Below are 26934 nucleotides of genomic sequence, written 5' to 3' on the forward strand. Positions count from 1 at the left end.
TTGAAGGGGTGGATTTGGGCACAGGCTTGTCATGCACATCAGTACACATTACTGTGTGGATTCTTGGGATCAGAGTTCTTCCACCAGCTCTATATGTGACATTGATGACCCTTTACCCGGCCTTTTCAAATGGTGGACCAGAAGAACCATCTGAGTGGCCCAGTCTGTGGTCCTACCAGAAATCCAGAGAAAAAACAAGAAAAACACATTTCGCGAGCCTACATAAATTCCTATAGTAGTACAGAAGTTGAATGCAATACGCTTTGTAGCCTTGCAACATTCAACCCACAATGCAGTATGTTGTTGCGCGTGTAGAAGTTGTGGTAGTAGTCTATGATACAGTGAGTTTTTTTTTTTTGTGATGATACGCATCTCAGCCGCGACAGCTGCTCATGGCATCAACTACATATTAAATGATTCTATAATCAACTGTGTGCTGAGTCTTAGTTGTATTCCAGTTTCATCAAGTGAGTGTGGATGTGGGTTTTCACAAATGAATCTAATTGTTACTCCAGTGAGAGCCTTGTTAATAACAAGCACTGTCTCCGCACTTCTCTTTATATGATTGGTTGGCGTTCCACTCACATGCTTCAATCCTGCAGATTCATGGCTGTTATGAGGACAACGGTCAGTCATTTAGACTCAAAGCTAAGAACGAATTAGGAAGACTGCAACTGATGAAAACGTTTGTAATTTTCTTTAAAACTCAATCAAATTAAGCACTGATTGCTTTACGGGACTGCATAACATTTTTTGTAGAATGTTGAACTCGTTATTTACCTGTGGTTGATCTCCTTCAATTACAGAAATTCTGTATTTGTAATTTTAAACTAGAACAATATTATGCAGTAGAGTACACCTACACATGTAGTGTAATAGCAGTGCCCCTGCCTCGCAGTAAGGAGATAATGGGTTCAAGTCTTGGTTCCTTCCCATGTGGCATTTGCAAAGCACCTTGGGTAGTGACTAAAGCTTTCTATAATGTAAAGCAGGGGTCTTCAATATGTCGCTCACGAGCAACTCCTTTCCAAGTAGCTTGCCAAAGGGTTAATGAATCTTACATAAATTTGAAAACTTGATTAGTCAAATTAGGGGTGGGCGATCTTTCCAAAAAATCATATCACGGTCCTTTTAACATAAAATCACGATCCACAATCTGAATTGCAATCTATTTTTTCAATGTGGCACTTGAGAGAATATCCAGACTCAAACTCATCAAGACCTAAGTAACACTTTATTTTAAATATCAAACAAAGTTGAATTCAATTGTTCTCTCGTTCGCTAGCTAAGTGGAGTTAAGGAACACGCCACAAAGCTGGCGAGTGAGTGAGGAAGGCCCCTCCCCTCGGCCCGCTTTGAGTTTCTCGGATTCATGCAAATAAGTTGGTACCGCAAGCGAACTATGATACATAGCGAAATGAGAGACGTCGCAAATTTAACCGGAATGTTCAAGCAAATTATAGAAAAAAATCCATTTCTAAATGTCATGAAATCAAAGTTCAGAACAAGACTGACAGATGAACATTTAAATAACTCCCTAAGAGTGAACCTAAGTGGCTCCATTGTCTTCTTTTTTACCTGCAGGTCTGAATGGCAGCCCAAGGATGCAATAAAAGCAGGCAGTCCCCGGAAGATAGCAGCTCATTCTGGAACGAGCCAGCAATGGAGACGGAGCTCCTGATGATGTTTAACGTTTTCAATGAAGAGTGAAGGTTCGTTACGTTAGCATAATGTGGCCTACTCTTAATAAAGCAGCTTCTGCTAGAGCGGGACTCTTAGATATATCATCACAACCGGATGTTATTAAACCTTTCTGTCCTTGGCATCCTGTTGTGGTACTTGTGTATACAGCAACAGAACAAAATGAATGAAATGTAATTTATACAATGTCTACTCCAAATTCAAGGTTTGATCTGCTCGATCTCATGATTTGCCTATGGCTAACACCATGGCTATTAGCGCAAGTAACTTTTTGTCAGGAACGAAGTGGTAGGATCATCGTTGTGACGTTATTTTCCCATCTTATATTTACTATGTTTTCAGACACGGTGAATTGCTGGATTACCTGGGTGTCAGCATCTTGGAGCTGCTAAGCAGTGTGTGACGTTCCACTATAAATGAAGGCAACACACGCTGCAAAGCATCCTAACCTTAAGACACACTGAGTGAGGCCTTTAGCAGGAAACCCTGCTAAGAAACAAAATCAAACTTCTTTCACAATTAGGTTACTGCCTTTGACTATTGCTGCGTTCCAATGTCACGTTTGGTTTACCTTTGCATGTAATGATATATAAAAGACGCATTGACTCTATTAATAACTCTTCTGCTTTGTATTTATAGGGAAGACAGTTTATAATCTCAGAACATCTGTTACTATCGTCCGATTGAATGCGTCACTTTTTAACTGCCGATCTCACAAAGAAGGTCAACAAGTGTTTGCAAATGCCAAAGCAGAGATTTACATTCTCAGAAACAGGAGATTTTTTTATTGTAGCCAGTCATTTTCTAACCCGCTTAGTCCTGAACAGGGGTGAGGGAGCCAATCCCAGCTAGCATAGGGAGCAAGGCAGGAACAAACAATGGATAGGGCGCCAGACCATCACAGGGTGAACACACACACGCACATCCCAACCACACACTAAGGGCTAATTTAGGATCTCCAATTCACGTAACCTCCATGACTTTGGACAGTGGAAGGATACCCACACAGACGGGGGAGTGCATGAAAACTCCGGGATATGAACCCTGGTCTCCTTATTGTGAGGCAGCAGTGCTGTCACTGCACCACTGCGCCGCCCCAGTCAGAGGTGTTCCTTCTAAATCAACAGATCACACAAGGCTATGTCCCTGTGAAGAGGCTTATTTTATCACATGGATCCAGAATAGTAGGAGGAGAGCAGTTCTGAAACAAACAGAAGAAAAGATTATTTGATTGACTGATAAAAGCAACCATTAACTCCACACAGAGTTGTTCTTCAAAAATGATTAGGGTTAAAGACTGAGAAGAGCTGTTCATTGGCGCCAGCTTACCATTCGCTCATCTTTTGAGACTTCATATTGTCAACTCTTCCCACAGAAGCTGCACATCTCCACCCTTGTATGTCAGGTTAATGTTGACAGCATTCAGGCTGGTGACATAATTAAGACCTTACACATGTTCATGTTTCATATTAAGAGATTAGGTAAATAGTTGCTTGTAGATCAAAAATTTTATGTTAGAAGAGAAAATTAATTTTAAAAAATGCCCTCGTTTTTATTTAATTGGAAGGCTATGAGCAACCCAGATGGTGCTCTTACTGAACTTCAAAAGCTTTGCAAGCCGTGGGGGATCTGAGTACTGTGTGATAAAATGACAGCATTAAAATTCATGAGGACTCCAAAGCGCATGCAGCTGAATAATCAAAATATTCAAAAAGTTTGACAAATATTCAGCAATTTTCAGTTTCATATTGATTAGGTTATGATATTTTAACAAGGTTCTCTGTTACCTCATTTGTATGCTTAAACAAATGTCAACATTGACAAATTAAAATGAACAGTGGATGGGTAACAAGAGTGCAGGTACTGGGCGAGAATGGGCTGATTGAGCACAAAATCACGCAGCTCCATATTTATGCGAGATGGCTTTCTGCACTTCAAATTCTGCATAGCTCATAGCATTTGGAGGATGGAGGAAATAATTTCTTTGCAGCTTAGGCTGGACCTTCCATCAGGAAAGTCTGAGGATGAGTGTTCTATGTGATATGTAAAAACTCAAGGTGATGCAAGTCTCGTTCAAGTTTTAAAGTGACATGTGTGCCTTGTGTTCTCCTCTGGCTTTCCTGGGTGTTACTTCAAACTTAAATACAGAGAAGGGGACAAGCGGTGCACCACTGTAAAACTACTAGTCATACTTCTGTACTACACTTATAATACTGTAAACCTACGAGTGAGCAGTATGTCAGATCCACCACTCAGCTTCCCTAGCCCTCGCGGGCACTTCAAAGACCACTGCACTATTATAATTCGCTCAAAACTAGTTTAGTTTCTCCTTCCTCAATGACTTCAAGGCAGTTTGTCAAGTTCAGCGAAGTTCCCAACCATTTCCACAATGTTGCTGTACTTGGAATGAAATGAATTCAGCGAAGTTCACTCATCTCTATATATATAAAATCCAGCGTCTGTATGTCTGTCCTCTTTTCATGAGAGAACTACTTAAAGGATTTAGATCGTGTTTTTTGATTTTGCGACTTCTCTCTTATTACAGGGGAGGCAGGACCTTAGGAGTAGGGACCCGGGTGGGGCCATCCTCACTCACGTGCCAGCCTCCATTTGAGTCTCTCTACCTCTCGCTATTTGTTGGAGCGTACATTGCCTCCTCTTATCTAGCTATACCAGTTTGTTCAGCAGACATTACATCTACAGATTGTTATAGATTAACGTTTGATGTTTTTGAGAGAGAGGCATCACTGCTACGTGTGCTTTAGATGGTAGCTGCTCATTGGCAGAGATGTCACGGCCACATGTTCTTCTTCCCATGTGGGGGATGCTCTCCCATCAGAGCAGAACTCCATCAAATACAGTGGCAATTTTTGACATTGGACCGTACCTACCTTCCACTTGGCCAGAGATACCATGCTAACTTTTAACATTTTTGGCAAAGAGATCACAGCTACATTCCCACTTCTGATAGCAAAACCAAAAATATTGTATATGAAGAGGCCCTCGGATACGAAAGCTATCAATATAAACTCTTCAATACAAATTATTACAATTTTTTTTATTGATTTTTAAAGTTTGGTCTGTTTCACTGCAGGTTTGGCCAAATGCTACCAGGATCAGCTCTGGCCCACTGAGACTCTAAATCAGATTAAGTGGGTTTGGGAATGCTTTGTGTTTATGCATGTAAATGTTCAGATGTTAAGTAACTTAATGTTGTCATATTATAGTCAACTAGCAAAATACCCGCGCTTCGCAGCGGCAAAGTACTGCTTTAAAATTTTTATTAAGAAGAAAAGTAAACCTTTTTAAACTGAGGGAAAATATACCAATAATTATTTGTTAAGGATCTCTTTGTACACCACGTTGTCAGTTTGGCCCTCCGGTTGTAATATGACCAAGCTGTGCGCTGAGCTCACTCTTGAGCATGCAACGTATAGTTGGCCATGTGAAAAGCAATCTTGCCTCAAATCAATGGCAACCTTCTGTAGGGTCTGTCCTTGAGACTTATTAATTGTCATTGCGAAGCAAAGCCTTACTGGAAATGAGGCGTTTGAATTGAAATGGGTTTCATCGATAACTTTGCATCCAGCTTTTGAGAGTTTAAACATTCATAAACATCAAAGTGTCTGCTACTCAAATCGTCACCTGTGAATCTAAGATGTTTAAGAGGCATTGGCGGTTGTCCAAAGGTGTAAAATATTTGGCCATTTCGGTACACTTGAAAGCGACAATCGAACAATTCAGCGGCAGCCATCAACTCACATGCAGAACCATAGGTGAAGGGCTTAAGCATTTCACTCTTATAGTGCTCCTGTGTAGTATAATTATCTCCTGTACCGTCATCAGTCCACACCTTGAACCTGTCCCAGTCATTCAATACATAAGACACAATGTTCCTCCAGATATCAAGAGTGAGCCTGATATGGCCGTGCAATATGTAACACAGAGAATGGAAAAGGCAGTCGTCATCTCCGGGCATGGAAACCATTCGGTAAGTGACAGTTCTTTGATCGATGGTGATCACCTCGATAGACAAGTTAATGGGGGTACAGTTGGAACGATAAAGATAAAAATCGTAATAAACGAACAATAGAACAGCGGAGAAGCTGTGGATTAAATAAAAAGGCTGCAGTTATCAGCAGGGAGACGTGAATACCGTGGCGAAGCAAGGAAGGGAATGAAGAGACCGGAGCGATGGACGGCCTTATATAGGCAGGCAGGCAGCCAACTATGTGGGAGGCGTGGGGATGAGGGACCCAACGCCGCCTCACACGGCGACCGAGCTGCAGGCTATGGACGTATATATGTACGTAAGTAGGATTCAGTTAGCGTTGGGAACCCGCGTACCAAATTTCTTGAAGATGGGCCCATAAGTAACAAAGACCGTTGGAAATTTCAATATGGCGGTCGACAGTGGCGTCATACCACCAAAAGATGTACGTACATCGGTTTCGGTTAGTGTAGGGAAGCCGCCTACCAAATTTCGAGAAGATGTGGCCATAAATAAGAAATTTTAACATGGCGGATGTTGTCGACGGTTATGACCGTTACGCATAGAATTTCGAAATGAAACCTGTTTAACTTTTGTAAGTAAGCTGTAAGGAACGAGCCTGCCAAATTTCAGCCCTCTACCTACACGGGAAGTTGGAGAATTAGTGATGAGTGAGTCAGTGACGGCTTTGCCTTTTATTAATATAGATTATGTTGTGCATGCACTCCAAGTTCATATTTAGTGATTGAGAGATTATAATGTATTTTATATGTGTTATTTTGGACATATGAGGTCTTAGGGATGTGCGGGGCCTAGAGCTGACCAACCCCATGGGGGACAGGTTACGTCAAATGCTGTTACTGGTATGTGTGGACTGTATAAACTTGCACGTGAATTTAATAAAAATAATGTTAACACACACCGGATCTTCTCATTACAGCATTCTGTTAAAGATAACACACGGACTTTATTAAAATATAACTGGAGAATATAACTTGACATATCTGCTTGAACGGGGACAAGCAGACCTCAAAAGCGGGGCCCCCTTAGACACGGACCTTGCCACCCCCAAATGCCAGGCTTGATTTTGGACCCTTTAGGGGTTTTTAATATCCGGATTCTGTTTCTGAAATCTAATCTGAGTTTTCATTTGTTTTGATGAAGTTTAACTTTTATTCTATTTTGCATTATTTATACAACATGTGGCGGGCACACCACGTGTTCGTGATCCTTGCAGTAATAACGGTACAAATATGCCAGTGATCTCAGTATTTGCTATCACTTGGTGGGTTAAGCTAGCCTTTGAAATCTATAGTAGAGTGAGTTTTATTTCTAAGTAGGCCCAAGCGCTTGGTTTGCTTACGACTCTGCTTTTGGTTTTGACTCTCGATTCACGTTTCGTTCTTGGTTGCCAGTTATTATCCCTCTCCTGGTTTAGACCCCCGCCTATCCTGACTGTGTTTTTCGTCTCGTGGCCTGGGTACTTGCTCACAAATCCTTGGCCGCTCTCATGTACCACAAAAATGAAGAGTGCTGCTGTACACAAGAGTGAATTAAATTAAAAAGCTTAGCCAGTACAATACAATTTATTTTTTGTATAGCCCAAAATCATACAAGAAGTGCCGCAATGGGCTTTAACAGGCCTTGCCTCTTGACAGCCCCCCAATCCTTGAATCCTTGAAGACAAGGAAAAACTCCCAAAAAAATCCTTGTAGGGAACAAATTTAAGAAACCTTCGGAAAGGCAGTTCAAAAACAGACCCCCTTTCCAGGTAGGTTGGGTGTGCAGTGGGTGTCAAAAAGAAGGGGGTCAATACAATACAATACACAGAACAGCTCAGTAGTTCTCAATGTTCAGTCCTGGTGTCCCCCTGCGGCTGTGGGTTTTTGTCCCACCCTGTTTCTTCTCTTAGCTGGACTCCTACCTTAATTGTGCAAGCCTTTACTTCCCAGTTTCAATGTTTTTTTTTATATGTACTAATAAGCACACAAGTGGGTGACGCTGAAGCAGTTGCTCCTTACAGAGTCGTGTGTGCTGGGGTCTGCTCTGCTCAATATTATTTGTCTGTATTCAGATAAAATTAAGAAAGCCAACCCACAGAAAAAGAGAATTAAAAAAGAAGTAAGCATTTCATGACAGAAAAAATACAAATCTGTGTTCACTTTCTGCAAGTGTACATCTGACAGTACTGCACTTTTCCAAATGCAAAGTGAAAGGAAAAAGTGGGTCATGTGATTAATCAATGAGATCAATTACTGATTGGCACAAAAACCTGCAGCCACAGGGGGTTCTGAGGCCTGAACGATGAAAACCACTGGTCTAAATGACAAAATATTTACAGTACATTTCTATTTTTGGTTGATGAAACTTGTTTTGCCTTCTTGATAACATTAAATGATAGAGCATAAATAAAACACTACTCTGTAGAAAACTGGCCTCACTTGTAGCACATGCTTCGGTAGGCCATGAAATAGCAGCAGGAAATAGTTGATGTTCTGAGCCAGAGGAACTGCAGGCACTTACTGTAAGTGTGACTACATGACAAACCAGCGCTGAACGTTAACTTACTGAGAGGCATGGTTACTCTTCTGTATCTTTTTCCAGCTACCGGAAGCCATCATTCCAATTGTTTAGCATGAATGTGGCACAGGCACTCCTCGGCCTTTATAGTCTACCCACAGGTACCCATAGTCTTGAAAGCACTGTGTCAAATATCAATAAACACAGCAAAAAAGTAGGTCAAAAATACCAGGGAGGGACATGAAAAACCAAGTGAGTCAGCCAGGCAGCAGCAGACAGACGATTTACTCTACTGATCTGCAAGGTACTTACACACTTAGGCCCGAAGACCACACATCCACCCACCTCTTTTGGAGAGTGTTAACCTCAACTCTTTAAGCTTCATTATTTTTTTACTTCTAATGAAAACAGGCACGAAGAAGCTAACCCATACTGGCTTATTTAGCAAGAAGTGTTGTCCTTTCGAAGAAAACTAAAATAAACCGGACCACAAAGAGGACTACTGAAAGAAATAAATCCAACTTCATAATTCTCTCACCCACTGGAGGCTTCTTATAGCAGCTTACTCTGAGGTGGAGATGCTAGTAGCCTTCCAGTAGAAATGTCCTGGCTTTTCCACTTCCTTTAGCCTGGAAGTCTGTGTTCTGTAATCCTGAACTTCCTGGACTCTCTAGATTAACAGGCCACTCTCCAAAGATGGCTTCATGCTGCACCGTTAGTCAAGGGCTGCTCTGGGCTCGGTCCCTACTTGGTTATCCCTTTTCATTCTTTTCTTTACCTCTCACTCTCTTTCCTTTCCTTTCTGTGATGTGCATGAGCCAGTCCCCCAATCAGTCCATATATGCTTCCCTCTTTTCATTTTTGGCTCTTACGATCAGTAAGATGGGCATCAGTGGGCAAAAGAGCTGTCCCTTTGTTATTTGTATTTGAAATCATTTATAGTTACACTCAATTTTAGGCACTTGTTATCAATAAAAATGTAATCAGAAAAAAGTTGGATTAACCTCTCATAAATAAAATATAATATTTAAAACAAACAAATTGAAGCTGTGGGTCATTAGCTCAGGGATACCAGGTTGGGATCCATTTCCCCGCAACCCTCAAACGGATTTGGGGACTGTTATGTTACTGTATGAGAACACCAATGTCAGCCTGTTAATAATTCATTTTGTGGATGTCTTGATATTGTTTGCTGTTGTTCAAGCTGGGCCTCCAATGATGTTTATTGTTTTATGTTGATATCTCTGTTCTCCATGAAATGATCAGATTAAAGGTTTTTTTCGATGAATATTACAAAGAGCGCAGGGTAAATTAAGAGTTTTAGATTAATCATTTAAGACGATTGGTGTGTTTACATGCACACACATAATCAGGTTAAGGTGAATAACCCGATTAAGGCAAAAACCTGATGTATCCAGCAGAAGGCGCTTGCTCCCTGGGATTGTGTTCTTTCCTGAAGGTAAGACACACACAATATACACATCTCTTTCGTAACCATCCATCCATCCATTATCCAACCTGCTATATCCTAACTACAGGGTCACGGGGGTCTGCTGGAGCCAATCCCAGCCAACACAGGGCGCAAGGCAGGAAACAAACCCTGGGCAGGGCGCCAGCCCACCGCAGCTTTTGTAACCATGGCGGAAACAATCAGACGAGAGCAATAAGATATAAAAAAGAGATATACTGTATGTGTTTAACTTGCTTTAAGATGCAGCTTCCCCCCCAAATTTCAATGTAGTATTATTATTTATATATACATATCCAGGCCAGAGAGAAGACAAATGGAACGTACAGTCGTCATCCACTTCTTCAGTGGGCAATGCTTGACAACTATACACGTGCGGTTTGGCAGGGTGGGGGGCAGCATTGAATGATTTCTGGCTTCGTGATGGATTCTTGTCAGTATAAATACTCACATACTTGCATACCGTATATATTCTCCCGCGGATAAGTCGGGACTTGATTTTACTGTATAATTTCTGGTATTTTATAATGTAACTTGCGCTATTGGTCCAAGTGATTATGATATGCTAACGCCCACCTGAGACAGTAACCACGGAGCACAGTGTTCTTTTTTTTCTATGTGGGTGTGGCAATGTGCTGTATCAGCGGGTGCTCCTAACCTCTCTCTCTTTCTATTGTGCCTACATGACCACACGGCAATACCTGAACTATTCCGAAGCAACATTTGCACTGATTTGTGTTTTTTGTACCTCATAACCCTCATATACCTTTATCGTAAAATCATCCCTTATCTATGATGAAGCGTTCGATCAGAAGAAAATATGAAGCTGGTTTTAAATTAAACGTCGTTGAAGTAACAAAAGAAATTGGTAACTGCGCTACTGCAACAAAATTTGATGCATCTGAAAAACTGATGTGAGATTGGAGGAGGCAAGAAGATGTAAAAAAGAGAAATTTTCGAACGGGCATATAAGTTGGGGTCTGATTTTATGATCGACCCGACTTATGCGTGAATATATACGGTATTCATAGAACCCTGCCAGCTATGGCCATCTGAGCTGTCTGTGTTATTTCTGGACTGTGCCCAATAACACCTTCTCCTGTTCTAATCACTCATGGCTTCTGCCGACAGTGGCCCTTGGGTATATAATGACCAACTAGGGCAACTAGCATGCCTGACTTGTATTCCACCTGATTATGTCCTTCTTTCTGTCAGGGTCTCTAAGATAGCTTATTTGTGTGGTTTGAGGTATTAAATAATGGATCTGAAATAAACTTCACAGATTACAGTGGCACACTTCAAACCTGTTACTACTTTCTTAATAATCTGCCTTTACATGCGCAAGTAATTTTCTGGAGTTCACCTTTGGCAAAACATTCTAACATCATTAAACTGCATGAGAAAGAGTTAAAACGTCATCATGGGACAGCGTAAATTTGAAGAAAAACATGACATCTGTGATCATTTTATAAATATGTTTAGTCAAACCAACGCTTCAAGTATAGGTTTCTGTTACCAGATTGCACACTGCAAACTCCTCTCTGCTCTCTGTGTAATTGAGTCCTGAAAAGTACCAAACCCAGTATGTGTGCTTCTTGTCTTACACCCAGTGCTGCCAGAATAATAACGCAGGTATTTTTACTTCAATAACTTTTGTGTTAGGTTACTCGTTACTTTAAAAAGTAATCGGACTACTTCATGCATGTTACTTTTACCGTGTTACTCTACTGCTCTCAAGACTGTGTTGCAGAGTTTTGCACTGTATGTTCAGGTCATTAGCACAATTAGCGATTTTTGAAATATTATGACAGATTAATTCAGCAAGGAGAAGGAATAATGTGATCTCCTGGACATTTGCTTTTGGAAATGTATTTTGTGGACACTTCTACCCATGTCTCCTGAAATCATGTGTGAAGCAAATACTTTTGCAGGCTGAGAGATTGTAACAGACACGCATAGACTACAAAATCTTTAACAGTAACCTGGTTAAGGGTTTACATGGTCACTGAGAAAACTGTTAACCAGGTTTCTCAGAGGCCAATAACCCGATTTCTCTAACCGTAATAAGGGATTACATGGCATTTTAGAAAGCAGGTTTGTGTGAATAATCAGGTTATTGGGGAGCACATAAACACACTAACAGACTCATGGGTAGGAGTCTGCATGCTCTGCTTATGTTTATGCTCAAAGTCAAAGTGAACTTTATTGTCATCTCAACCATATACAAGTATACAGATAGACGAAATTGCGAAGCTCAGGGTCCACAGTGTAACAAAGTGCAAATAAAAAATTAAAATTACAATTAAAATTTAAATTTAAAATTCAGATTATGATTTAAAATTAAAATTAAAACACAAACAAGACAAGACACTGTGCAAAGACAAGACAAAGAAGTAGTAGCAATATTGACGTGTAGTAAGCAATATGAACATTGATGCAATGTATGGTATGTATTCTGCTCATCTTTCAGTGTAAAGGAGGACTCTACTTTGGTCTGTTGGGTACAGTATGCATGAAAGTCACAATCTGGTCTGGTGTTGCTTTCTGTTTGATTTGGTTAGAAAAGAATCCAACACCCGTGTCTTGTAAACAAAAAAGCAACTCCCAAAATGGACTGAAGCCCAGCATTACACTTGGTTAGAGTGTGCAGCAAGTAATGCCTGCTGCTGTATTTGGTGTACAGTAGGTGAGTGCGCCCTGTCATGGACTGGCACCCCATTCACCCACTGGAATGCTCATTGTTGCCAGGATAGGCACCAGTCCCTTGTGACTCTGAACTGGATAAGCAGGTTACAAAATGCTTAGGATCATAGGCAGATGATCATATTTCACTTTCAGGATTAAATTTTATACTGTGGAGAATCTGACATGCACGTAGCTTTTAATAAAATTGTTTTAATCTGAATGTGGACTTTAATCTAGTGTAATAAAAAATATACATCCTTTACTTTATCAGGCCATATCACTAGAACATCAAATTGCCACAACCACCTCGTCAAAATGTGCCAAATAAATCCAAATGTAGAAAGCAGAACAGAATTAAACACCACATTGTGCCACTAAGCAAGCCCTGGCCTCTGAAATGGGATTACACAGGTCTGAAAATGTTACGCCAGGTTCTCTTTGTCATTTGGTACTTGAAAGTAAGCATGCAGTCTGAACGAACAGAAAGCAGTTCCTACATTTTCTTAGTTATACAGACAATGCACAATTCTTTGGAAAAAAGAAAAAAAAAACAAGAACTGAGACAACCCAACTATTATTTACAGATAAAAAATACATGAAACACAACAATACAAGCAAACACTTTTAAATTAAAATCTGTAAAAGAAATCTACATATTCTTATACGTGAAGGCCGCATAGTAATGAAGCTTAAAGGAATAATCCATCCAGAAATTGATTTTTTTGTATTAGTTACCCCATGTTGTTTGTAAAATTTTGAAAGTTATGTTTTTGTGTAAAACGGAGATGTTGAGTAATGGTAGACAGCAGCAAACATTATCAAAACTACATGAAAAACTCTCACATTTCTCATATCAAGTCATACAGTCGCATGTTCACAACATCCAAATACATGGATTTTAACTAAAATATTGTTAAATAAACCACTTGCAGGAAATGCCCATGTGAACTAAAAGGAAATGCGGTCAAACGCAACTGAACCTTTGAATTGAAGATCTGCTCCCAGCTTCACTGGTCATGAAGTCCAGGCTAATAACAGCTTATTCATTGGTGGACAATGCACTTCACGTGATATCGACAGTTCAATGTTCATTGAGAGACGAGTACAACTAAAGCTTCAGAGTTAAAGAAAAGTAAGTGAAAATATTATCAGGAGAGAATAAGCGTCGTACTTGTGCGTATCTGAGATGCTTCAACAAGCAGAAGGTCAATTAACCGACTGCTGCTAAATAATCCTGAGTTACTCCAGATATTGTTTCAAAGTTAAATATTTTCATCTTTCAAGCGTGTTTTGGGATACTTCATGATCCCCTTATTAGGTTTCGGAATAAGAGAATTTTCCATTTCATAACAGTTTCTCTAAGAAAATTCTGACACCATGTTCATCATTTTTAGGGGCACCTCCATTTTGTTGAGTGGTTGCTACTGTGTTGCTAAACAGATGACTCAAAAGTACGCACTTAGTGATGTCACAAACATAATGGTATAAAGGTCACGCCATGCACTTCCTCTTTATCCAAGATTACGAAGACAGTACTAAATTCTGTGTGAGTGTATTTTGATAAGAGTCCCTGGCAAAAAGACGTAAGCATTGTTTATTCTGACCTTGTTTTGGACTTTGCTGAAAAATCAGTTTAGCCTCCTGTTAACAAACTGAGCGCGATCTCTTGACTTACGTCTATCTCATAAAGCTACGGCGTCTGTTCTTTGAGACAGTACAATGGGAGATGGTCTACAATTCAAATGCTTGTTTACATCTGAATGTGCTCCATTTCCTGAAGTGGCTTATTTAACAATATTTCAGTAAAAATGCATGTGTTTGACATGTTATGAGCATATGACCGGATGGCTTGACATGTGGATTATGTGACATGAGAAATGTGATGTTTTTAATGGACTTTTTAATATTGTTTGCTGCACTCTGGTTACCACAGATGCCTATTTGATCATAAACGTTGTTATCTACATGAAAATGTGAGATTACATTTTTTTCTCAACCATCACAACTTGGGGTAAGTAAGGTATCATAAAATAATATTTTTGGATGGAGGCTTATTTTAAAGCAAACTTGTCCCACCCGGTTTCTTCTCTTAAGTAGACTCCTACTTTAATTATGCAAGCATTAAAGAACCATCAACAATAAATCAGATCACATTAATAATATATTGAACAATTATTATAAAAGTAAAGTTGAATAAATCGGACTCTCCAGCACCATGAATAAAAGGTAAAGAACCACTTCCAGTTAACGGAAATAGCCCAAAAGTTGATAGAAATCTACGTTTTGTACCTAACACTTGTATGCAAAATTTGGTTGACCTAACTGAAAGCGTACTCAAGTTATCATGTTTACATACACACACAGACAGACAGACACACAGACAGACATAATTCCAAAAATATTTTCGAACTCCAGGAGGTCTAAAACAAAATAGAATTTTTTGGAGGATTCCAGTACTTTCCCTATACTTCGTATACGAGAAAGTGAAAATGGACATGACACCTCAGCTAGAATTTGGCAGAAGGCACATGGAAAAAACTGAAGTCAACTGGGAGAAGGCTCTACGATCTGATGAGATCAAAATTGAGCTTTTTTGGCTACCAGATAAACACTGCACATTATCAAAAACACCCCATCCCCACTGTGAAGAATGGTGTGGCAGCATCATGCTGGGTGGTGCAGCAGGTCCTGGAAGGCTAGTGAGGGTAAAATGAATGCAGCAAAATGCAGGGAAACCCTGGAGGAAAACCTGACGCCGCCGAGGGAAACCTGCGTCTTGGGAGAAGATTTGTTTTCCATTATGAAGACAATCCTAGGCATAAAGTTAAAGCTACACAGGAATAGCTTAGAAATGACAATGTTAATGTCCTAGTGTGGCTGGACTTGAAAAATGTGCCGACTTACAGTCAATGTACAACCTGACAGAACTTGAGCAGGTTTACAAAGAATCGTAGAAAGAGAAAGAGACCTGTGCACACAGACTCAAAGCTGTCACGGCTGACTGTGGTGCAACTACTAAATACTGACTTAAAGGGGGTAAATACTTACAGTATGTGATCAATTATTTTGCATTTTATATTTGTAATTCATTTAGATCACTTTGCAGAGGTCTGTTTTCATTTTGACATTAAAGAGTCTTTTCCAATGATCAATGTCAAAAATGACAAATGAAATCCACTGTGATTCAATGTCTACTCTATACAGTATATAAAATCCTAAGCCTAAAAGTGCAAAGATTTTGTGCAACAATTTCATGTGATGTTTTTATGTCATGTTGTTTGTCACGCTTTAAATCAGGCTTATTTTAAAGCCTACATATATATGTTTGGTATCATTCTTTTCAGATTTTCAGATTCTTATTCCATTTTTAAATTAGAAACTAAAAAATATCAAGAACTCACGTCCCGCGAGACGAGACTTTGTGCCAACAGATTTAACCACACCCGGGGCAGGAAATAAAAGACAAAGAGTAGGACAGCTGCTGTACAGGCTTTTAAATGTTTGAAGCGCCACGCGAGATGAAGATCATGTGGCACAGCAGCAGCAGGCAAGCCAGCAGCTGATCATGCAAAGAGGAGGTAAAAAAAACTATTTGTTTCCCATTGTATCACCATTTAAGAGGGGGTATCGGAGGAGCGACCGTGTCTTCTTGTGGTGTGTTCAGATGCGAAGTGGGAGTTTGGGGGGGCCCTAGTTGTGATATAAATAATTGAGGTTATCAAATACTGTTGTCGGTTTCGTCTTAGTTCAGAGAAAACTGAAGTACACTTTTTTTTATTACCTGAAAAAGTACCAATATTCTTAGTGACACCTGTACCTGCATTTCATTCTCCCTCAAATGTCGAAGAATTTCAAAAAACATCCCAAGCATCAGTTTAAATTAAAGAAAGTTCCAAACGTCCAACTTGCAGTTTTGTTCAGTCCTAAGATGTATACAAGTTAGCGAGTTAGTTAACTTACTGTCTGTGTAAGCGGCTGTATCTTCATTCTCTTTTCTAAAAGGCCAGTCAGTTTGTGATGTGATGTCCCACATATCCGTCAGTGTTTCTATTATTAGTAGGCTTGTGCGTTCGCAGTACCATTTATCGGCTTTGCTACACCCAGTCTGTTCATGAAGATAAGTCCAATCTTGGATGTGATTTTATTTTTTTCAGCAGTGTGCTAAATCCCAAATGGAGAAGGACTGAATTTCTAAGCTTTCCTTGTGTTTATTTGGAAAGTAAAGTCTTCCCAGCACTGGCATAGTCCCAGGGTGACTGTCTTCAATTTTAATTGAGGATCATGAATGGGCTTGTTTCTTCAGGGATTAAAAAAATGCTAATTCTTATTGACTGAAAGGCATTTGTCTACATTTTCTCAAACTGTTTATGGTTTACAGTTGACATCATTTAGTTTTCAATAACAAAAACAGAAACATTTAAACGCTACTGTATAAACTAAAAAGGAGCCATATGCTGGCACCTGTCCTCTCCTCAGAAAAATTTAACAACTCAAAAAGAATTATTATTAAGCCCTAGAAGAATTCATAAAGGGCCGAAACTCCTGATAATTAAGTGTTTCCAGAAAACTGTTCATCTTGATCCCTTAAAGATTTTAATCTGTTGGTCAACTACCTTAAAGTAACTTATTAAGTTCCTGTCTGTGCTTCTAATGACAGCATCACACATATAGAGGAAAGTGACGTAAAGGTGGGCTCTCCACCACAAGCCTGTCATATTTCAGCCCGGGTTGCTCCCCTGGCTGGGATTCAATTTCATGTTTTACGCTTCTCTGTTGTTCATTTTTGATTCTTTTTATGTTGACTATTTGCTCAATTTGGGAATCTTTTTATATTTTTGATTTTGTCTATGTATATAAGCTGCCTTTGTTATGTTCCATGTGCTTTGTGGGTGGTCCCCCAAGAGGCAGGGATCAGGAACTGCTCTCCACCCTGTAAATCCGGAGGGTCTTCCACAGTTCCTGGTGGTTCATTGTGAATGTGCTCTGGAATGGTGACCTCTTTGCTTTTGTGAATTCTTTATGCCTTGTGATGTTTCAGGATCGTCTCAACCTTTTTCTCCGTGTTTCGGATCCCACATTGGGACTCTCTTCACCATAGCTTGCATTATTCTTTCAGGCAATTGCATTTTGCCTTCGTGCTCCACAGAGCTTCATTATGATTGGAATACTTTTTTGTGGAAAATAAATGTTTTATTTTATAAAGTTTTGGTGCTTGGCCAGTGATATCCCCCTCTAGTGGGTAAAGTATTTGGGACAATGTGTTTTGGAACTCTCTAGTGTTTGATCACGATGAAGCCAGGGAAAAAGTGATACATGGAGTCACACCTCTCTCCTCCCTAGTAGAGCTGTAGGGTTATAATGGTGTAATCATCTGGCCAGCAACACAAAAGAATCAGTGGGGACAGAACCATGGGTAAGCCAATAGCAAATATAAAACAGAAGGTCAGACAGCAGTAATAGATATTATAATGAGGAAGAATCTCGATGTGGCTTCAGGACTTTTTACGTCTAACCCAAACAGATGTGTCCCTGGATATGGTATACAAGGCGGCTGCCTGCCACATTTAATCAAGATCAGGTTCAAGGCGTGAGTTGGAGTTAATTCTACGTCCACACTACTGTTTGTCATCTCCATACACACTAGCATTTTTAGGCCATTTATGAAAGTATCTCTGTGCACACCAAAACAACTGAAAATGCATATGATGCACACATTCGCTTACTGTGGGTATGCATGCATCAGCGGAAAAATCCTTGAAGGGTTGGTAATGCTTCTGGCCACAGGATTTGCTGCAAAACTGTAGCGATTGTCACACACATTCGCATAGGTGGAAGCTGAATGAACCAAGTGAAGGTAATTCCACACTAGGCCAGGGGATGGCAGGGTGCACTAAACCTTTCTATGTTGTTTCTGCACACCAAATACAGGAAATTCTGCTTGATTCAACCTCAAAGATACTACTCCTGGTTCCGGTCCCAAAAACACCACTTCTGGCTCTGGCTCTCGAAGACATCACTTCTGGTTCCCTGCCTTAAATAACAGACCACTTCCTTTTCTGCTCAGTTCAGTTCAGTGCGATTACTTATACCCTTTTTTTGCCAGGGTCAATGCACGGGTGGCTGCCCCAAGCCTTTTTTTGTGTGTGTCAAGGCTGGTTATTTCACACGACGGATAAATTATTTGCCATTTACGCATGTATGCAACATTTAAAGTGTACAAAATTCAATTTAAATACATACAAGTAAGCAAAACGGAATGGAAAGCAACTCTTCTTCTATGTCTGCTATGCTGGAATATGGTTTTCTTTCATGAAGGGTGACCAATCAGTGACTTAGATGTTACAATGAGCAGGATCCAATCAAAGGAGCGCTACATAATAAGCACGAGCAAATCAGAGTTCTATTAGAGTCTGCGTTTTTAAACATCTACATTTCTACCTGTCTACATTGCAGCACATAAGTAAAATCCAGGGTAGTGTGGATGAAAAATGTCAGCATTTTTAAACAAAAACATAGCAGTGTGGATGTCCAGTACACAGCTGAAGAGATCACAGCTGCCAAGGCATTTTCCCCTAAAGAAATGTAATGGCTGTCCCTCCTTCAAATTAAAGTAAATTATTACTTAGTCAGGTCCAAAAAGAGCAATTAGCTTTTTATTGTTTGAATGTATTACATTTTTAACAATCTGTAAGTGTTTCAGTAATTTTTTTAAATCTAGTAATTATGTTTTACTGAAAATTATGCTAGAATATCATATAATTTAATTTCTTCTGTACTCTATTTATCCTGAACAAATAAAGATTAATATAAAAAGTCAGAAAATGGGACACAAAAAATTGTGGTTGTGGTTTGTACTTGAGGTAAGTAATTAGTCCTTAAAGTTAATTATAACTGTATTCCTAAAATGCATTAACATATTTATAATAAGAGATTCTTCTCTAGCCCTGCAGAGTATTGGCTGGACTAAAAGATTCAATTACTACTTTGTCCAATCTACTTATTACGCTTATATTACTTATATTATAATCTACTTATATAGGGCTGTAGAAGGTTGAAGTGGCATTAGAATTAAGGAACCGCTAAATGAGATGCTAGCCAGTCGCGCTCACACACACACACACACACATACACACCTCTTATAATGAACCACTTTAGAGCCTCTAGTTAATCTAACATGAGTGTCTTTTAGGTGTCCTAGGGTACCTGGAGAAAATGTCCTTCAGACACAAGGAGAACATGCAGATTAAACACTGGCAATGCCATGGCTACATTTTAAGCTCAGGATCAGTGGGAGAGCAGTGCTAACGGTGTCACCGCCGCCTTCACTCTTTCTAAATGATAAGCAGTTATGCAGGTTGGGACACAACATCAAATTATGTTTTAATGATTGTGAACACACCCTAAAATCTGAAGTTGTAGCTAATACTGACGTCCGATCACAATGTGTGTATTTATCCAAAAAGTTCTGAAAGCTCAGCAGCTAAACATGGCGAGAAACTGGACTAAGCAAATGGAGGGATGTTGTGACAGTCAGTGTTGCTCTCCTCTAACACATTCGTCTTGTTGTTTTTTTTTTTCATAATTATCAAATCTTCCAGATTTTCATACTGGACATTTTCTTTCTCATATACACCGTTTGACTATCAGGTGTTGGGGTGAAGGGGTTATTGTTGTCGCCTGACAGCATGGGCCTGCAGCCTGGGCCTCCTTCTGTGTGAAGTTGAATTGACCTCCCTGTGTTGTTGTGGATTGTGTCTCCAGCTCCAAAGACACCATCTCGGGCGTCTGGTGCCTCAAAATCTTTTTGGCAATTCTAGAAATGTTTGTTTGCTGCAGCACCTCATTCTTTCTGCTCCAAGCTGCCAGGAAAAGCTTTCACTCCCCCTTACCATGATTTGAATAAGCCAAGGAAGAAAACAAACACATGACGTGTTGGTTTCAATTATTTTACGTGTTTTTCTCACATTTGATGATATTATTTCTGGGTGTTTTTGAAGAGATCTCTGAAACTGTGAGACTGGAGCAAATTTATCTAAACAGAGATATTTTAAAGCAAACAAGTTATCAAAAAGTGATATAGAGTACATATTTATATGAAAATGTTGTAAGAAACTAAACATAAATAAACTGTAAGAATAATAATGTTTGTCTAATCACATCTAAAACACTAGAATACATTTCCCAGCAATGCCTAACACTCCAAGACTGATGAGTCTTAAAAAGCTCAATGTGCGATTAATGGAATAATGCTTTACAATCAGGGCCATCTTAATAATATTATAGGCAAAGCAGTGCACTGGGCCCCTACCTACACAACCACTCAGCAAGTCACAACATACATAGATTATCATGGGGCCCCTATGCTCGTGGGGCCCCCGGGCAACTGCCCAGCATGCCCATGCGTTAAGACAGCCCTGTTTAGAATATTAGTTCCAACTTGGACTTCACATGATTTGCTATAAATCCATTAAGACTACCATTACAGCCTCACAGTTTATAAGCCACTCACTCACCTGCATGTTCTCTCTTAGATCCGTTCCTTCTTTAAGAGGCTGAATTGCATTCTTGAAGACCTCATCCAGGGCCTTAATAAACAATATCCTCATTGCGGGGTACTCCCTGGATTTCTTTCCTTTCCTCACAGAAAGCCCTCGTTTGTGCGGTTTGCCGCCACCTCTACGGTTTGTGATTGCCACGTGTACAAAAAGAGAAGCGTGGGGTAACACCTCTCCCGTTAGGGACTGCATTGGAACATGACGATAACCTGGCTGTAGGCACTCAAAGGGAATCGTATACTGTCCAATAAATTCGTCTCCAATGTAGTCATCATCCAGCACCACAAAGCGAACCATGGCCAGCTCCGGCAGGTTGATTTGGAACTCGAAGCTCTCATCAAAAATAGGATTATCTCCATTCTGATATATAGTTTTGGTCCTCTGTTCAGCACAGTCAGCTGGTATTCCGTGAATTTCCACATAGACATAAGGATCGACAACATCACCCTTTGCACCAGAGCCCTTGGGTTTTGGAAAGTTCTGCCCACTAATGATCTTAATGTGAAGAAGCTGAGGAGAAACTCCCGGAACTGAATCCTTAGTGTTGGCACTAAAATATGACACTTCTTCCCTCATAATAGCAGGCCGGAGCACATATCCACAATTTCCGTTTTGACGGAACCAGCCAATATTAAGATCCATCATTAAGCCTGGAGTTTGAAAATTCATGGCTACTATCTGGCATCCACATTTCCAGAAGTCCTGAGGATTCATGTTACTAGAATCTATCCTCATGGGACTTGGAAAAACTCTGGCAAGGAACCTTTTATTATAATTCACAAAATCTCCTGCGCAGTCATTAGAAAAGCGGGTTGCTAAAACTTCATTGAAAGAACACATTTCCCAATATTTCTGGCTCTGGAAGGAAAACTGGAAATCATTGAATGCCACCGACTTGCAAAGGCTCACCATGTCAGAAAGTTCTTTGGAAAGCTTAAACCTTTTCTGGGCGACTGTGGTTTGAGGTTCTCCAGATTCATTTGCCACTCTTTGTGACATCTCTGCTCCCTCATCTTCATCGGTCACATCTCCCTCCAGACCGCTGCAGTTTTGTGCAAGCTTCTTGGCTTTCAGTAAGATCTTGTTTTTTAGACCATCAGGAGATGGCAGGTAAGTGTCATTCGCATTTGGGCAGTCCGCATAGATTTTGTCTCCAAGGATTTTTTTAATATGCTGAGACATGACTTTCTGTTGCTTAATAGAACAATGATTTTCTAAACAAAGAATCAAGGGGTATTCAGAAGCTACAAAAGCATATTTGTTAATAATGTCAATCACACTACGGAAGACAATTTGTGATGTCATAGTGTGGCCTGTATATATAACAGGCTCATTGTCTGGACCATCCCAAACATCCAACTCAACACTCCGACAGCCCATTTTAAGGGCTCTAATATATCCTGTGATGTCAGAAGGGCCACGAAACTGGTCTTCTATCAAATAGGTATTATGAGAAGAATTAATATAATAATGAGACAAGGGTTGTTTCATGTCCTGACACACTTTTGTATGCTCAGGGTCAAATATTTGGCACTCGGATGACATGAGGTAATTCGTAAATCCATCCAAGGAGAGGCAACCCTTCTCTCGTCCTTCTCTTGACGGCTCGTACTTGTGAATCAGTTCAAGACTCGTTTCTTCGCTCACTTGGGCCATTCCCTGCTCGGCTTCCAGAAACATCATGAGATCCTTGGTATCAAGGAACTCTTTATTGCTTGAGAACTGAACCAAAAGAAAGTAGATTTCAGGTCTGGTGCAAAGTTCATGGAACACTTCGATGAATTCCTCCTTTATAACGTTATCTCCTATTTTGTCTTTAGCTTTGTGAAATTCTTTAAACTTCAACTCTACTTTGCTGTGCTTTAGTCCAGAATTAAGGTTTTTGATCATTTGCACTGCTGTGCTCAAATTCACTTCACCAACACCATTAACATCTGCCTCAGCAAAGAGGTCACACAGCCACGAAGTCCTCATGTTATTTTGACTGCTCTCAATCATATCAAGGGTATGTTTTCCATAGGACACCAGGTATCTAAGCCCAGTAACCCAAATATTTGCAACATCTGCAGAATTTGCTACCAAGTCCAACGATTCATAATTTTCTCCATATATGACCGAAAATGCACAGTCTTCAGATATCTGATCATAAATACCATTGGTACGGAAAATTTCAGTGTTCTTCCCTGTCCGCACCTCCTTAATGGATTTTATGTCAATCTTTGCTTTTTCAGATTCTTTCTTTGAGGGTTCCCATCTTAGGGACTGCATATCTGCATCTAAAAGAAAATACCTATGATATACTCTTGAATTGGATCGGACTTTTTTGAGTTCAGAACCTTCCACCATGGAGTTAATGCAGTCACTGGCACTACTGATTTTCTTCTCTGTTGGCATGCTGCTGAAGGAAACGGTCTTCTTTCTCTCTCTTCTTTGTCTTGATGCATCCTATGAATGAACAGACAAAAATAAATATGTTTATTTACAGCATTTGTTACCAAGTAACTGAATTTTTTCAATTTTTCCACACAATGCCCCACATATTTTCATCACATAAGGTACAACAAAAATGAAAGGTCTTGTTACATTGTTAGCGCTACATTAACTACAGTGATCCCTCGCTATATCGCGCTTCGTCTTTCACGGCTTCACTCCATCGCGGATTTTAAATGTAAGCATATGTGAATATATATCGCGGATTTTTCACTGCTTCGCGGATGTCTGCGGTCTACAGTACGTGTGCTTCCTCAGTTGATTTGCCCATTTGAATTCAAACAAGGGACGCATTTGAATTCAAACAAGGGATGCTATTGGCGGATGGCTGAGAAGCTACCCAATCAGAGCATGCGGTTAAGTTCCTGTGTGCTGCTGATTGGCTCAGCAACGGAATGCTGCATTAACCAGGAAGTCTAATCTCACTCATTCAGAATTAATGCACTTTACTGCTAATGCTTCAGGATTGCAGAAAAGGTAAAAGTTTTGGATATGTTGAAGGAAGGGAACAGCTACACCGCTTCAGGACATTATTACAGCATCAATGAGTCCACGATTCTTTTTATTTAAAAAGGAGGAAAAGCATATAAGATCTACGGCCGCAGTGTCCTTAAATCAGGGCGCAAAACGAGTTGCAAGTGGACGTGATAAGGCAGTAGTATGGATGGAATCTGCTTTAGGAATTTGGATTGAAGAGTGATGGAAGAAGAACAACGGCGGTGCTAAACAGTCGCCTGAAGAGGCTCCTTTAGAAGAGCTGTAACGCTATCCTTTGTTGTGCAGTAAAATTAAACTCATCGTTATCGGACAAGTCGTCGTGTCATTGTTGGTGAGTAACCATAATTAATTATTTACGTACAGTACATATTACATGTACATAGTTTAGTGTCGCTGTACACACATTTTACTGTATACAATTTTTCTTGTATTGTACGTATTTATTGCTGGTGGCCTGTCTGTTGTAATGGCTGTAACATATTGATATCGGAGACGCTCGATATCTTTAAAATAATGTTTAGGTTTTACTGTATGTATTACATACATAATTTCAACGAATCTTACCTAATATCTAAGAGAATACAAAGGGTTTATGCTGTATAACTGCGTGAAATGTTTATAATAGTGTGGGAGAGTTTATAAGGGCTTAAAATATATAAAAATAACCATATAAACATATGGTTTCTACTTCGCGGATTTTCTTATTTCGCGGGTGGCTCTGGAACGCAACCCCCCACGATGGAGGAGGGATTACTGTACTATAAAAGATACTGAGTTAAGCATTAATCGGTGAGAAAGGATTCATTAAGTCAAACTTCATCTAAATGTGCTTAATAATGTGCAAGAGTGGACCCTGTGGTCAGACTGGTATCTTGTCAATGGCTGTCACCACTCAACTTAGGCCTACAACTGAAAAAGCAGATTCAGAAAATTCAAGAAAAGACAAATGGCGGTATTTTTTGACAGATACTGAAATTTACGATGCACCTGGTATACAAAACAATTCAAGCATCACGTGCATAAACTTACCTTTTACACATGGCGATAACTACAAGTACATATTTTAAATGTTTCACATACACATTATTTGAGATTGGGCACCTGTTATGCACAGGATTGCAGGATTTATGGTTGGTGGTTAACCCACCACTCAACACACAAACTTGATGTGTGAACTCAACCAAAAGCCCACTCACGTTTACTAAGGTGATCATTATCATAGTCCTGAATTTCAAATTTCAAGGCATGTTGTGCGTAATCACAAGAATTACAAACTGCTCAGGAGTTAGGTACAAAGTTTTATCAAATTCAACAAATGATACAGATATGAAGTGGTCTTGTGTTTACCAAACAGAAAATATTAAGCCCATGCAGTAGTACGGTATTTTTTAAAAAAAGTTTTCTTTCAGTGAGCAAAGTTTACACATTAGAGGGTGTGCAAAATGAAGGTTTAAAGGAATTCTGAGCATGTCACCAGGATAGAAATTAACCTTAAAATTTAATCCACAGACATGCAGTTTAACACTATTTATACTGAACAAATGTAAGCATACGATTATTATTATTATTATTAATAATATCGTATTATCTTATTATTAAGAAGATAATATGCAGATGACAGTAGGGATTAGCAATATACATGATTTGTCAATTAATCAGTAGTTGGATGTGAATAGTGTTGGTCATCAAAATTCACCAAAGTGTTTTTTGGTATCAAATATGCTGTGCTCACCACTGACTTTGCCAAATACTTCCCTGTGCAACTGGCTTAGACAAGCATTTTATCCCAGCGCCCCATGATGCTTTGTGAGGCCAGCATGACATCACAGGGCTGTAGCAGCCATGCACAGTCCTTACATAGTTACATACTGTGAGTGTACTCCACCTCTAATTTTACATTGCTGCCCAATCAGCTTTTTACAAGCGTGACACCACTACCCTATCTGTACTCCAGCCGGATTTGCACCCTTGTAAGTTAAATAAAAAAAAAAAAAAACTTGCAGTATTTTCATTTGAGGGGTACAATAGCTGACCATAATGACAGTATTATGAATATTGCTTTTAATTACATACAATATGAATTATTATTATTATTATTATTACAACACTGATCCCTGTGTGCTCTCTCGTTTGCCATTGTGCCGCACAGCGACAAGCCAAAGCAAACCTTAACTGAGCCCTCATGAGGAACAGAACACATAAGAGCCTGTGAAATAATAATAATAACAAAATATGCATTGCTATTTACAGGGTATTTTTATCTTTTTCATGAAGTATCTACACAGACAGATGAGAAACAAGATGTTCCAGCTGCATGGACCACCAAATTCAAACATTGGAATGAGCCCCACGCAACTGCTTCATGGAATGGCCAATGGCAACTCACTGAGTTCTCAGAACTATTTTGAATGTGATACCACAGATGGCCTCGGCCCTACCTCGATAATCGGTTCAATAGCGAAAGAATGTCTTAAAACAATGTCTGTGTTTAATTTGCAATGTTGATGGACAGGTTGACAGACAAGATTAGACAGGAGTCCCTGTGGACTATGATGTTTGCTGATGACATTGTGATCTGTAGCAAGAGTAGGAAGCAGGTTGAGGAGACCCTAGAGAGGTGGAGATATGCTCTAGAGAGGAACAAAGGTCAGTAGGAACAAGACAGAATACATGAGAGGAAGTTCAGTGGAAAAGTGAGGATGTAGGGAGTAGAGTTGCCGAAGGGTTGGATGAGTTGAAATACTTGGGATCAGCAGTACAGAGTAACGAAGATTGCGGAAGAGAGGTGAAAAAGAGAGTGGAGGCAGGGTGGAATGGGTGGAGAAGAATGTCAGGAGTAATTTATGACAGACGGATATCAGCAAGAGTGAAAGGGAAGGTCTACAGGATGGTAGTGAGACCACCTATGTTATATGGGCTGGAGATGGTGGCACTGACCAGAAAGCAGTAGACAGAGCTGGAGGTGGCAGAGTTAAAGATGCTAAGATTTGCATTGGGGGTGACAAGGATGGATAGGATTAGAAATG

At 39.8% G+C, this 26934-nt stretch overlaps 1 protein-coding gene across 1 annotated transcript in view; it reads right to left on the minus strand.

Annotated features, from left to right (window-relative positions):
• The window catches only part of LOC114664188 (inactive phospholipase C-like protein 2), a 448834-nt gene that overhangs the window by 129585 nt on the left and 292315 nt on the right, over positions 1 to 26934 (minus strand). Inside the window, exon 2 of the mRNA XM_028818196.2 lies at positions 20879 to 23365. Within this exon, the coding sequence (XP_028674029.2) occupies positions 20879 to 23365 (2487 nt within the window). The remainder of the gene's footprint in view (positions 1 to 20878; positions 23366 to 26934) is intronic.

This window comes from Erpetoichthys calabaricus, chromosome 13, assembly GCF_900747795.2.
Source record: "Erpetoichthys calabaricus chromosome 13, fErpCal1.3, whole genome shotgun sequence".
In the NCBI taxonomy this organism is placed as follows: domain Eukaryota; kingdom Metazoa; phylum Chordata; class Cladistia; order Polypteriformes; family Polypteridae; genus Erpetoichthys; species Erpetoichthys calabaricus.